The sequence below is a fragment of the Cyprinus carpio genome, chromosome B9 (genome assembly GCF_018340385.1).
Source record: "Cyprinus carpio isolate SPL01 chromosome B9, ASM1834038v1, whole genome shotgun sequence".
NCBI classification, from domain to species: domain Eukaryota; kingdom Metazoa; phylum Chordata; class Actinopteri; order Cypriniformes; family Cyprinidae; genus Cyprinus; species Cyprinus carpio.
Window position 1 is genome coordinate 21,048,035 of NC_056605.1, and position 14,653 is coordinate 21,062,687.

At 34.1% G+C, this 14,653-nt stretch overlaps 2 protein-coding genes across 6 annotated transcripts in view; both read left to right on the top strand.

The window, feature by feature from the left end:
• Positions 1 to 4,234, top strand: part of LOC109096358 (vang-like protein 1) — a 28,589-nt gene extending 24,355 nt beyond the window's left edge. For 4 of the 5 annotated variants that reach the window (XM_042731480.1, XM_042731478.1, XM_042731481.1 and 1 more), the window contains 4 exons: positions 573 to 608; positions 2,218 to 2,353; positions 2,467 to 2,701; positions 3,937 to 4,234. In XM_042731480.1, coding sequence (XP_042587414.1) covers positions 573 to 608; positions 2,218 to 2,353; positions 2,467 to 2,701; positions 3,937 to 4,197 — 668 coding nt within the window. In that variant the 3' untranslated portion in view covers positions 4,198 to 4,234. The remainder of the gene's footprint in view (positions 1 to 572; positions 609 to 2,217; positions 2,354 to 2,466; positions 2,702 to 3,936) is intronic. The other variant, XM_042731482.1, reaches the window with a different exon arrangement.
• A 6,171-nt stretch (positions 4,235 to 10,405) lies between these two features.
• Positions 10,406 to 12,010, top strand: LOC109072853 (galactose-specific lectin nattectin-like). Its single transcript, XM_042731483.1, has 6 exons — positions 10,406 to 10,560; positions 10,695 to 10,762; positions 10,940 to 11,034; positions 11,237 to 11,362; positions 11,540 to 11,648; positions 11,824 to 12,010. Exons 2-6 carry the CDS (start codon positions 10,702 to 10,704, stop codon positions 11,886 to 11,888), a joined length of 456 nt encoding a protein of 151 aa, XP_042587417.1. The 5' UTR covers positions 10,406 to 10,560; positions 10,695 to 10,701; the 3' UTR covers positions 11,889 to 12,010.
• Positions 12,011 to 14,653: the final 2,643 nt, after the last annotated feature.

Genomic DNA, 14,653 nt, shown 5'->3' on the forward strand with positions numbered 1-14,653 from the left:
TCAGCTGTTTAGACTCTCGTTCTGACGGCACCCATTCGCAGCAGTGGATCCATTGGTGAGCAAGTGATGAAATGCTACATTTCTCCAAATCTGTTTTGATAAAGAAACAAACTCATCTACATCTCGGATGGCCTGAGGCTGAGTAAATTTTAAACTAATTTGGGTGAACTATTCCCTTATCCTTTGTATATTAATATGTTTAACAATTTACATACAGTAAAGAGCGTTATATCTGTAAATTAAAAAGTAAATTCTTTGTTTTGTAACCCTGTGCTTTTTTCCACTATATATAACCAATTTTGTTTCTAATTGTATCCCTCATGAGGATTTTTAATAGAAAAATCTGAGATAAGTTGAGAAAGTTGATACTTGGGATGAAGATAAAAATCTACAGTTGGTTAAATCAGCTAAAAGCATCAAGTCTCATAAGCTGTAAAGTAATATTGTCCTGAATTTATTAAATGTGTGTAGATGTGCTAAAACAAACACTCATACACACTTTTAATGCAGCAACTGTGTCAATCAGTTACCATCAACATCTAACGAATCTTCTGTAACGTTTCTTTCTGCAGAGTTTAAAGCCAAACTGAAAAGCTATCTTTTCGATTGTAAGTTCATACTGTATAATACATTCAGAAATCCTTTCACCGAGACACTGAATTTTCAAGTGATCCACGTCTTGGTTATTTGCTTGTGCATGCAGTCATTGTACACAGTGCACAAGGTCACAGACTCATCCAAAAAACCATTTGCATCAAGAAATCCTTCTACATGTCTTGACTACTGTGAAGAAGGCACTCATCTTTGCACTCACTATGCTCTAAAAATCTGTCCAAAAAGTCAATATTTCTTCCTCACCCCAGATCTCAAAAACACTGTCCCTCTCTTCCTCTCTCTTTGTTTAAAATTCATGATGTGCTGTCACCACAAGAAATACATACACGTACACCTTGATGCAGAGATGCATACGTGGGATCAAGTTAACCCCTTAAGCACTCAAAACTTCCTTCATGCCTGTGGCTATTGAACCAGGCCAGGAATGTGTGTTTGAGTGTGAGTGTGCGCGTATATGAAAATCAGCAGAGTGTAGCTCTTTGTGCTTTGCACGGATTGTCAGAGTATTAATAATGCATCACTAGGAAGAAAAACCCACCCCCCCACCCCCCAAAAAATTCCACATCTTTTTTTTTCCTGGTTTCAAAGCGCTCTGAAATAGTGTACACTCAACTACATGTTTTTTTCTTTGTGTTAAATTAGTTTAGTATCTTGTTTATCCTATTTTTATGTGTATATATGTAAATACAAATAACAAGCAAGGAAAGGGTGGTTTCAAGATTCGCTGGTCCATTTTTAGTATATGTGATTTCTGGAGGTGATTCAGTGAGCTATAGAAGAGATCACAAAGCTGCCCTGCTACCAAGGAAAGTCATGCTGCCCTTGTCATGCATTATTAATTATAACTGTGACCTGAATATGGATAAATATGCATAAATAATTCTGTTCACCGCATTACTATGCACATAGAGCTAATATGCATTACGTGTGATCATCATGGCCCTATTCCACATGAAGATGTGCTTGGCTGCCAGTGATCTTTTTTGCAATAAATGTATGCATTCAAATGAATGCAGCATTCATTTGATCAAAAATGCGGTATTGTAAGGTCCACACGATTGGCCCAACGGAGTTATCCAATGGTGGATGAAGGTTTCCTGCGTGTTCGGTCATGTCAGTGTGCAAAGTTATTAAATCGAATTGTTATTAAATTGTTGGGGAGATTCTTTAATGCATAGAAAGTTCTGAGCAGCATTTATTTGCAATATTAATCTTTTGTAACATGAATGTTTTTACTGTCACCTTTGATCTATTAAAAACATCATTGCAGAATAAAAGTATTATTTTCTTTCAAAGAAAAAACATCTTACAGAACCCAAACTCATGAACAGTAGTGTATATGACCTGTATGAGAGAAAATAAACGGACAATAAAATGACTGCGAATGTAAAAAATAAAATAAAATAAAATAAAAAAGAATTATATTACTTATTAATCGTCATAATAATGACTTCTGTTGAATTACACATTTGCATGATAATCTGCAAAGGTATCTGTCTTTTTTATATTATAGAACAATTTCAAAGTGACTTTGTAGGTTTTTTTTATTATTATTATTAAATTGCATCTGTTCTGTCACAATGCTAATCTTTCTCTTTCCAGGTGCTGGTAGCGATACTGCAACAGCTCAATCTCGGGCTAAAATAGCAGCTGCCGCACGACAGAGAGACGCCAGCCACAATGAGCTGTACTACGAGGAAGCAGAGCATGAAAGAAGAGTCCGAAAGCGCAGAGCACGGTAAGAGAAACTATAGAGGGGCAGACTTTGTGAAACAAGAATTATGTGATACATTGTTGTTTCAATGAAAACTACTGCATCTTAATATGCAACATCTTCTTTTCTCCTTCTAGGCTGGTGGTGGCAGTAGAGGAGGCGTTCACACACGTTAGACGGCTGCAGGAGGAGGAGAAAAAGAAGCTGCCAGGAGATGAGATGGATCCACGTGAGGCAGCGCAGGCCATCTTCCCCTCCATGGCTCGAGCACTGCAGAAATACCTGCGCACCACCCGTCAGCAGCACTGCCACAGCATGGACAGTATTCAGGCCCATCTGGCATTCTGCATTACAAACAACATGACTCCAAAGGTGAGACACTGTGTGGCATGAATCTAAACATCTCCTAATTGACCCTATCAAAAATGTCCTCAAATATATAAAATTCAAGTTCCCATAACAGGAGTGACACTCAAAAAATATTTAGGTTTAAAGTTAAATATTCAAATTGTATATACAATTTACATCCATTTGGATTACAGAGTTTTAATAAAAACTAATAAACTACATATGATGCATATTTGTCAGTCATACATAAATAAAACGGGTAAAACAGATTTCTGTTCTAGTACTAATAAACTGAAGTATGTTTTAAATACATAATAACCAGGTTTATATATTTAGCATCAGTAAATCCTATTGGTTTTTAAACCCATGCTCATAACTAATCAAATATTGCTAGCAATAGTTTAACCATGTGAATAATGGTTTACACTGATTCTAAGCAATTTGAATAATGCGTTTAATATCATTATTTAAATTGAAATCAAATCAATGAAAATAGTTAATAAACATGCAATGATTTTGCAGAAATCTTAACCTGTTTATTACCCATTTCATGTATTTATGGATGGCATATATGAGGAATAACATTTAAATTTTGAGAATTTGAGAAGTTTCACTAGCCCTGTGAACCAGTAGTGCATGCCTGGTTTAAAACAACAACAACAACAACAACAACAAATACACTATCAATATCTCTTGCTACATCTGAATATGCCTATATCCATACTAAATAGTAGGTGAAAAACAGTACTTGAAAAGATTAGTATGTCCAAATTCTTAGTATTTGTAAAACAGTAGGCGAAAATGGATGACCTACTACTTTGGAAATTGGAGAATGTGCATTCAGTGGATAATTTACTATCCCATGAGGCCACAAGAGAGGATTTGTGAATGGCGGTGAAGCAACATAACTCATGCTGGTAGGTTACGTGACAGTAACAGCACGGGAGTTTCATTCATACTACTGATATACATACTTTTTAAACAGTCACAAAGTTTCAAAACAAATACAGTATTTATTCATTCATCTTTATTTCTATAGAGATTGTGTCAAAGCAGCTTCACAGTGATAAACAGGAAAATAATCAATTATGGAGACAATTCAGATTCTAAAAAGACATTAGTGTCATTATTCAGCTCAAAAATATAAATAAAAAAATTCCCAGTCCCAATTATTACACACAACTTCTAATCAAATCAATTTACTGTAGGATACTGACAGACATCAGTGAACAGATATGGGTGCTGTTGTTCCCTGCTAGGCATTTCTGGAGAGCTATCTGATGGCTGGGCCCACACTGCAGTATACGAGAGAGTGCTGGCAGACCCGGCAGTGGACGCTGGTCAGCGAAGCGTCTGTCACCAGTCCCCTCCGTCACGGCTCTGAATTCCAGCTCAAATCATCTGACTTCAGCTTAGTGGTCACCAGCAAAGCTATCCCTCACCTCAAACTCCGTGAGGAGTACGTCCACCCCAAATCTCACAAGTTTGTACTACAACTGCAGTCTGAGACCTCCGTCTGATGGATTCGGTTGCTTTTGTTTGGTTTGGGTTTTCTGCACCTGTAAATTTTGGACTAGTGCTATTTTGTTTGAAATTCTTTTTCACTTTTTCACAGTTTATAAATGGCATTTTACATAATGGATGTATTTTGATACAATATTTGTTATTACCAAGAACAGAGAAGGGAAAAAAACAAACAAAAAATATATACATGTACTGTGTGTATCTGATTACCTAGTGCTGACTGGTGTGATTGTGCTGCTTGTCTGTATGGTTCTTACTTCATAGAACAAATGCTAATTACAAACTGTGATAAGCATCAGACTGAGGCATCATTGGTAAAGCTTTTGCAAGAAGATGTTGTTTAGGATATCTATGTTTGTGAGACTTTTTTTTTTCTTTCTTTTTTTTTTCAGTTTATCACAACAGAGCTGGAATTGCATAAGATCTAGTAAGGTCACAAAGATCGGTTAGAGAGTCACATTTATCAATGCCATATACATAATAGTGGTATAATAGCCAAACATACATTTTCAGCCTGTTGGATTTTTTTTTTTTATTTCTACCATTTTTATTGGAAGAAAAATGGGTAATATATTGTGAGAAAAAAAAACAGCCTTTTTTGTGATTAATAAATTGTGATTTGTAGATTGCCCCTTTTTTTGTGTGTGCTAATTAAATTGTGAATAAGGTATTTTTACATTTAATTTTTTTCAGTGTGTGTGCATCATCATTAAAGAATCATTAAAATTCTATGTCCAATTGTATATAGAGAAGTAGCCTAATCATTTTAAACTATTTGAAAATTCTCTCTTTTTTTCAAATTATGCCTCATCACATACAGTTTGAAAATACATGAGTCACGTGAATAGTACCATATTTTCAATTCAAAACGGCAAAATTTGAGGAAAAATGTTCCTCATAAGGATATTACTGTCAGCCGTTTAACATTTGTATTTTAAAACAACTGTCAAAATGTTTTACTTCATTCTTTTTACCTCGCTCTCTTTCGATGTTAATCCTGATGCTTTGCACTGGAATTCGTGCTCTAGAGAACTCTGCTTCTGTGAACAGTAAACCCCACCTGCTATGACTTGATTGGCCATCTTAATCTTTTTAACATTGACAAATGTCACTGGATTGCTGAGCCAGACCAATCAGACCAGGAAAATTTGGCGATTTCTATTTTTTGGGTGGGAAAAAAATAAAAGTTAAGAACTTTTCAGCATAAATGGCTGCCCACTGCTCCGGGTGTGTGTTCCCGGTGTGTGTGTGTTCACTGCTGTGTGTGTGCGCTTTGGATGGGTTAAATGCAGAGCACGAATTCTGAGTATGGGTCACCATACTTGGCTGTATGTCACATCACTTTCACTTAATGTCTTTTGCTGATCTTTTTACCTTGCTAATAAATAGGGTTTCTTTCTTCTTCTTCTTCTTCTTCTTCTTCTTCTTCTTCTTCTTCTTCTTCTTCTTCTTCTTCTTCTTCTTCTTTTCCTTCTTGTCTTCTTCCCCTTCTTCTTCTTCTTCTTCCTCCTTGTCTTCTTCTTCTTCCTTTTCTTCTTCTCCTTCCCCCTTCTTCTTCTGGTTTAGAAGATATAGTTTAATAAGTGCATGGTGCCATGGCCACAAAATGTATTGGCTTATAGCTTCTAAACAGTTTGACTAATTACAATTCTTAAGATAAATTTTTGTCATGAGTATCTATAGATGATACATGCAAAATTGTGTTTGAATCAGTCAATTGTTTTAAGAGGAGATTGAAAAAGAAGTTTTAACTTAAATTGGCCGATGGGCTACAACATGTTGTACTAATGTTGCCCACTAGAGGAAACCACAGGATATTACTTATCTTTTTTCTATTCTGAATAACAATTAAAATATTTTTTACAGATGTAAATGTTTACAGAAGTGAAAGAAAAAAAATCCTGTGCTTATGTCCTAAGGTATATTTCTGTCCTCCTTTACATTACATTTAAATTTACCAGTTGATGTCTAGTTCACATAGACAATACTCAGAGGGTATCAGATAATTGACATAGTGTACACACATGAAAAAAAGAGGGTTTCATTCATTTTAAAATATCCAAACAATATTAAAAACATTTGTCAAGTTGCATGGTTTTATTAATTGCTGTCCAGTTAAAGTGAAAAGTTGCCTGTTTTTATTGCAGAAGCCTAAATTTCTCTGCCTTCAACTGTACTCATGGCAACCCTCGTGACTTTCTGATTTTTACCAATGGAAATGAGAGATGTTGTCCATCAGAGGGAGGGACAAGACAACAAATGATTTTAGATCATCATAGTTTTTTAAAATCTGTGTAAATGGTTCAATAGATTAACTATGCATAACATTCATTATAGTTTCATGAAGTTTAATAAAAACTAAACAGTCTAAGTCTAATCAATTTCCAAAGAAATCTGTGATCTCCAAAATACCTTCATATTTATATATCCTAAATTCAGAAAACATTTGTCAAGTTGTCAGACATGACTGTATATATTGTGGTCCAGTTAAAATGAAGAGGCAATATTATTTGTCTGTTGTGAAATGGTACATAAAATAATACTTCCATAGAAAGACACTTAAATAGGTCTACTCCTATTACATTTGAAAAGAGACATGGCCATTATAAGATAACTGTATCCTTTACATGAGGTGTTTCCCAGCGGGCACCTTGATTTCAGTTTGACGTCAAATATTAGTCAGTGATGTCGGTGCCAGTGGCCTTGTGGGCAGCGTGCCTACATAAAACACCACTGAGTTATGGGCGTCCTGAGTCTGAATCCCAGCTTGTGGGCCTTTTCCTGATCTCGCCCCCTCTCTCACTTCCTGTTGTTACACTGTCCTATTTAAATAATGTCAAAAACAAATCTTTAAAATATAAGTCATTGATGACAATGCAGGAACATCATTTTAAATTCAGTTTGGACAGCAATTTCTTCCAGTGCCCAGCAACATAGTGTTGGCCCAGATCCGGTCCACATCTGGCCCATGTGAAATCCATGCGGGACAGATGTGAGCCAGACACTGGTTGCTGTCTGGGTGGTAACTGGGTGAAAATAGGAAGTTAATCCCACACTGAAATTGCTTTAATGTACTGTATATGTGGGCCAATATGTTTGAAGTTCAATTTACATCAAATCAACATCATTTGATGTTTTTTCAACATCAATTGCCCAATGGGCCATGCTTGGACCCAGATGATCGGTGCTTGCGGCTATATTATAAAATGTAATTTAGTCTAATCTAATTACAACTTAATTTTTAGAATCTGATTATGTAATCCAGATTACATGTAATCAGTTACTACACTGGAATAATGTCACCTTATCAACCCAGTTTTTGATTCTTATTGAGTTCATAGAGTGAATGTCTCGCTGTTTACAGTTATTCTCCTAATTTGCATAAAGCATCCTGGGGTGTAGGAAAAAGGTGGATTAGTTCAGTGATATCACATGTGTCTGGCTTGTTAATGTGTGTGTGTGTGTGTGTGTGTGTGTGTGTGTGTGTGTGTGTGTGTGTGTGTGTGTGTGTGTGTGTGTGTGTGTGTGTGTGTTTGTGTGTGTGTGTGTCTGCACAAACAGAATTTATTTGTTTCTCTACACCACTCTTTGAGTTAATTTTGTTATTTTAGATCTCTGGTAGTCTCAGACTTAGATGTCATGCCCACGGACCATTGGCTGGATAAAATTTAAATGGCTTTAAGGCAAACCTCCAAAAATAGCAAAATAAAAATTAATAATTGTATATAATTAAGATTAATATTTAGTAATTTAGTAAGTAATATATATAAAAATATAAGTGCAACTTTTCCTGCAGATGTAAAAGCATCTATTTAGGTGTCTATTGGCTTTATATACTGGTGGAGTGTTTAAGTATCACAAAAGACATCACAATGTCCCTGAGCTGACAAGACTTTTCATTCAGATTGTCATGCTGATCCCTCTTTTCCAGATAAATCAGGAGCATATGAATTTAGTGGCATAGTCTTTGAAAATAATATTATAATCTGAGATAATCTGAAATTATTTCATTTCAACTGAGCAGGTTTTATTTGCATTTATAATGGAGGTGTTTCTTCACCTTGAGTGTTTTTCAATAATTTTATTTATTTATTTATTTATTTGTTCTCTGTTTTACTGCAGAGTAACGACAGTTTGCATGAAATGTAAATTCCCATGGTATATTTTGTATTTCATGGATCTTATTGAATATTAATATGTTTGTTTTTATTTCTTTTTTTTTTCTTTTTTTTTGTAATGTTCAATCTAAACTCGATCTTCCAGTGAAGGTGACAGATTTCACCCTGGAGACATATGCCAGACTTCTCTATCTCTAATATTTTAGTCTGCTTAAAACCTGCCCCTTGAACAATTGAGTGCAAGCTCACATCTCAAAATCTAATGAACAGCCAATGATTAAAACCAAGTCCTCACCCTGCATTCTTGCTGGTATTTGATCATTTCATTGCTCTTAGCAATCAGGCCTAACAAAACTGCGTCAGCAGTGCTGGGCAATATACCAGTTCAAACGGTAAGTCAGTTTGAATTACACAAAGGTATGAATTTTTACATTTGTGGCTAAGCAATGTAGACAACATTGTGAATTGAGAAGAGATCCCTGCATACACTTCTAACTAATGGTTAGGAAACTTCTAGAACTATAACACAAACTTATTATTTAACTGGGCAAATAAACCAACTGTAGCCATTAACAGGGGCCAGAGACACTGAAGATGAAGGCAAAGAGAAAATACTGTAGCAGGCAGAGCAAACTCACTGTTCACCATGAATTGTAAGTCGGTTTGGATAAAAGCATCTGCTAAATGAATAAATCTAAATGTAAATGTAAATAATTGCTGCCCAAGGCATGTGCAAAAAGGCCTGATTGAGTAGCATTAGTGATTAGTAGTGTGTTGTAGCCATGTTCACGACACTTTGTCGTTCTTTCTTCCTACATGAAACCATTAGAAAAGAAATCGCTCGATATTTCTTAAAAAGAGTTTATATAAAAAAAGGACTATAATTTATAATTTGCGCTAATTCATTTTTTTTCTCCTTGTCCTTAAAATCTACTTACAGTAAATATTTAGTTAACCTAATATTGTATTTCTAGACAGGCTCATCTTACCCAAAGTTCCCATATTTACATTTTATTTAATATGTACACAAGTCAGAGATCAAACAATCATATCTGGTATCATCCTCGTGACTTAAACACACTTGACTTCAAGTAAATTATAAAAGCAGGGCTGTTAGAATTAAGAATTTGGAGATCAAGTATTTCAAGAAGATCTGTTCTGGTTGAGTGATGTAGCACAGAAAAGAGACAGGTACCTGTGAGCCAAGAATGAGACAGACACAAGGAGTGCAGTTCAATCATTGCACACAGGTTTATTGTCTAGACTCTAGAAGTACAATCTACACTACCGGTCCAAAGTTTGGGATCAGAACAATTTTTTATGTTTTTTATAGGTGTTGCTTATGGAAAACAATTATGAATTAAAATAACCAAAAACAAATTAAAAAAACCATAAAAATTTGAAACAATATTTTTTTCTGTAAAAACGTTTTTCTATTTTAATATACATTAAAATCTAATTTATTCCTGTGATCAAACCTGAATTTTCAGCATCATTACTCCAGTCTTCAGTGTCACATGATCCTTCAGAAATCATTCTAATATGCTGATTTATTATCAGTGCTGGAAGCTGTTGTGATGCTTAATATTTTCTTTGGAACCTGTGATACTTTTTTTCAGGATTCTTTAATAAATATAAAGTTAAAAAGAAGAGCATTTATTTAAAATAGAAATATTTTCTAACAATAAACACTACAGTTCAAAAATTTGGGTCAGTCAATTTTTATTCTTTCTTTTTTTGAAAGAAATTAAAACTTATATTCAGCAAGAATCATGTGACACTTTATACTGGAATAATTCAGCTTTGCATCACAGAAATTAATGATATTTTAAAGGATATTAAAATAGAAACCATTATTTTATATTGTAATAACATTTTGCAAGATTAATGTTTTTTTGTTTGTTTGTTTGTTTTCCGTATTTTTTGATCAAATAAATGCAGCCTTGATTAGCATAAGAGACTTCTTTAAAAAACATCATTACAAGTCTTACTGATCCCAAACTTTTGACCGGTAGTGTATATGGATAATATAGGAAGTGAAACTTTCAGATCAGCATTAGTAAAGGAAAAATGATAGATAGATGCTAAGCAAAACAACATGTCTTATGACCATGATGCAATGGTCACATCTTTTAGGAGGTAAAGAAAAGAGCACAGGATGTTCTAGAATCTTACAGGCTCTTTATGGAACTTCACAAAATCTTTCTCTGAAATTCTGAAGGCAACAATCTGAAAACCAAGGTAAGTTTTGGCACAGAGACCTACTGAATAACCTTTTGACTTAAAGTATCTTTGTCTTTAAAATACATTGACAATCCACAATGTGAGGTATAATACATACTTTTAATTTTAAATGCTTGACTTTTATTTTTCAGTTTCATCATGGCAATGCTGAGAAGCCTTCTGCTTCTTTTCATTGTGTTCTCCATGGGGAATGCAGAAGGTAACAAATATATTTATTTGTTAAAACACCTCGTAAATTAATTTTAAAAGCTTTTCTGCCAAACCTTTGATGTTTTGTAGCTTTATGGAGAAGGATAGCAGGAAATGTATGATATTCAACCAACTAACATTTATCATAATATTATTATAATATTTCTTATGTTGATTTACTGGATAGTTAATTTAGTTAAAAAATGCCCCTATGGATGGACAAATCTTGGAGTCCGATGCTACAGGTTCTTCTTTCAGACGGTCACCTGGATCACAGCAGAGGTAAATTGTTAGTTACAAGGTGATTTTTATTATTTTTAAAAATAAAACTTCCTTTTTGTAAATAAAATTGACAGAAAACTAATTATGAGCAAATAATCAGTCAGACCTGATTTTGTTTGAAAATGACTAAAAATGTTGTTTAAAAATGCTTTATGATAAAAAAGACTATTTTGTATTGACAATAAAAAATCTATGTCTTTAGAAGAACTGCCAAAATCTGGATGCAAATCTCGCATCTGTACACAGTAAAATAGAACACGATTTTCTGATGAGTCTGTTGCCTTCTTCTTCCACACGTTGTTGGTTTGGTGCTCATGATGGTGAACAAGTAAGTAAAGTTGTGTGGCATTTTTTGTTTTGCTTTGTCTAGTTTGTTTGTTATGACTGAAATCTCCAAAGTTTGTAATGAAGATGGTTTGACTTCTTCAAAGCCAAACTAAATGACCTTCTAAATGGAGTCTAAGTCCAGTAGAGCACTCTTATAATAACTGTCTTTGCTCTTTAGGAAGCACAGTGGTTGTGGACTGATGGAACTCCGTTTGACTACACCCACTGGGCCCCTGGACAACCTGACAATATTGGTAAAGAGGACTGTGGGGAGTTGAACTACGAAAGTAAGAATGCAGTGTGTTTTTATTTACAATAATTATTTGCAGTCATATAATTTCAAATCATCCAGTAACATAAAATTGTTGATTTGTCAAACATGTCTTAAACATTCTATTTTATTTTGATTCTAACATGACAGTAATGATGAGAATGACATATTTCATTTTTTAACCCCCATAGATAAAGGTTGGAACGATGAACCCTGTTTAACCTCCCTGGGTTATGTTTGTGCTAAATACCTGTAAGATCACATGCAGTCATCCTGCTACACAGTTACTTTGATTGTACTACATTTACATGTTCTGATCTGATCTTTACAAGTGTTATTCTGAAATTAAACTTTTCTTAAATATTTTCTCAACTTTAATCTCTTCTCAATACTGAAACACTCCTCAAATCAATAAAGGCATTTAAAAAAAAATTGTCTTGCAAGGATTTAATATATAGTTATTAGAATGGCTTATTGGCTTTAGGGGAGGGGTGACTAGAAGACAAGTGACTAGAAGACAAAAATCTAAGGGTGAGTTCTATACACCCTAGGGTTCTTTTTACTCACTTTTAAATGACCTTTTATTCCCAAAAGGTTCTATGTAAGGAAAAAAATATTAAATGATTGCATAATACTTATGTGTTAATATATATAAATAGCTAGACGTATGTATACATTTATTTATTAGTGTATTTATATATTACTGTATGTAGTTTATAGTCATTTTGTGTACACCTCTGGATGGGCATTGTGTTTTATTACTGTAATCACCATATGTCCACTGTGATATAAAACTAAAAACTAATTTTGGCAGCCCAAACTTTCTGACCCAAGTATGGATTTCATTTGTCACATGCTGATTGTCAGTTTTATGGCCAATGGTCATTTGATGGTATGTATATTCCTTTGTAGTTTGCAGTTAGTTTCTGTTGTAAATGTGTTCATCCTGTCATATAAACTAGTTTCATCATTGTTATAAATAGCTGACTAACATCAGCTAACAATTTTATAAAGCACATGTCAGTAAGTTTTTAGCTTTTTTAGCATGATTAGCAAGTTACTAGCATGTTTCTAGCATGATTAGCATGTAACTAGCGTGTTGTTAGTATAATTAGCAAGTTACTAACATATTGCTATAGCATGATTCCATCATGATTAGCATATTTCATATGGATAAATGAACTTCAGTTTGTAAAAGAATGTGTGATCTCCAAAACACTTAAACATCATTAATGTTACCTTCATTTTAAAATAACAAAATAATATTAAAAACATTTGTCAAGTTGCATGATTTTAATAATCGCTGTCCAGTTAAAATGAAAAGTTGCCTGTTTTTATTGCAGTAGCCTACATATTGCTGCCTTCAAGTGTACGTACTCAGTGTTGCCAACTCCTCAGTAAGGAAAGTAGCTATTGGCTGTACTAAAAGTACCTAGAAGTAGCTAAATGTCGTCATCACCTAATTTACATAACTGACCATAACTGACCATGTGCATGTAATTGTGATGGATGCTGTAGGAGGGAGGAATAACGTCGCTGGAGAGACAAAAGGTGAGTAAAAACATCCTGAATATGTTTAGAACCACAAATGAACTTTCTTCTATCAATTCTTTATTTTTTTTAAAGGTCACAATTCCAACCCTCCTCCTTTATCCGGGCTTGGGACCTGCAAAAGTGACTCAAAAGAGACACTCTGGCGGAGTTACTTACTTGTTTATTACTTTTTTTATAGTTTTTTTTACCTTAAAAAAACATTAAATAACTTTCGGTTTTTAATCTTATGGTCCACTTAGGAGCCTACACTGTTAAAAATTGTCCCGTTAAAAAACAGTAAGTAACTGGCAGCACGGTTGCCAGCAAGTTACTGTTAAATTAACAGTGTCTCGCTGTTGTTGAAATTTACAGTCTGTTACTGTTTTTGGAAATACAGCATTAAGCTGTTATTTTATACATTAACAGTAAATTACTGTCAAAAGCAACAGTTAATTAATGTTTTTTTTTTTTGCACTTTTACCTGTAAACTACAAACATGTTATGTTGAGAAATGGACTGTTAAGAAAAAAAGGTGTGGTTTTATTTTTCTAGATATTTTTTTTTTTGATTTTATAAATTTCCCCTTAGAAGTCTTGCTATAAAACCATGTTTTAATACAACGTACAAATATAGCCTTTGAAACATTAAAAATTTAACACAATGCAGTGTAACTTCAAAATGTGCTTTATTAAAACTTGAAAATGTGAAAAACCAAAGCCACTTTAATCACAAAATATTCTCAAAATTAGTGGCTGATTCAAGTGGAATGACTAAAACTTAATCCTCGGAGTAAACTTTCGTTTAACTGAAAAAACAAAACATTTACATAACATTATAAAAAAATTGTGCGACTAACAAATGAAAAGCATGTTTTGTCATGTGTGAAAAGTATGTGTATGGTGTGTGTGTGTGGTATGTCAGTGGATGAGTGAGTTCACTTATATGAAGTCCCACTCAAAGTCCATTAGTTTCTTAAGTAGACTGGCAACCCGAGTGTTGACTGATTTCTTTTTGTGGCCGACCTTCCCTGTCCGCTTTGATAGGACTTGTCCAATGAAGCGCCTGAAAAACAAATGCATACATTCAGAATTAGTGTGGGTAAAATTTTACATAACGAGAATGTGAATAGAAATTATCATATGACCCAATTTCTAATTTAGTTTGAAAAGTAGATGTGACTGGTTGATCATAAACTGACTGCATGTCTTCAATGATAGTCTGAACGACTGAAGATGGAAGCAATAACTCATCAATCAACCTCAAAAAAAACAAACCCATATCCTTCAAAAATAATGTCTCATCGATATTTTCTGGACTAACTTCCAAATTCTCACTATTTCCAACTACACCAGTTATGTTCTCCTGTCATCATATCACTGTCAATATCTTGAAAGCTTTCAGCTTCAGTTACAAGTGATGTGGCAACAATGGATTCACTTAGGTTTACCTCTGTTTAATTTTTATGTTTCCTTGATACGTGAGAGGTAA

Coding starts and splice junctions, on each gene's coding strand:
- LOC109072853 (XM_042731483.1), top strand. CDS start 10,702: ATGGCAATGCTGAGAAGCCTTCTGCTTCTTTTCATTGTGTTCTCCATG. Junction 11,363..11,539: donor GTGCTCATGATGGTGAACAA/GTAAGTAAAGTT, acceptor TTTGCTCTTTAG/GAAGCACAGTGGTTGTGGAC. Junction 11,649..11,823: donor TGGGGAGTTGAACTACGAAA/GTAAGAATGCAG, acceptor TAACCCCCATAG/ATAAAGGTTGGAACGATGAA.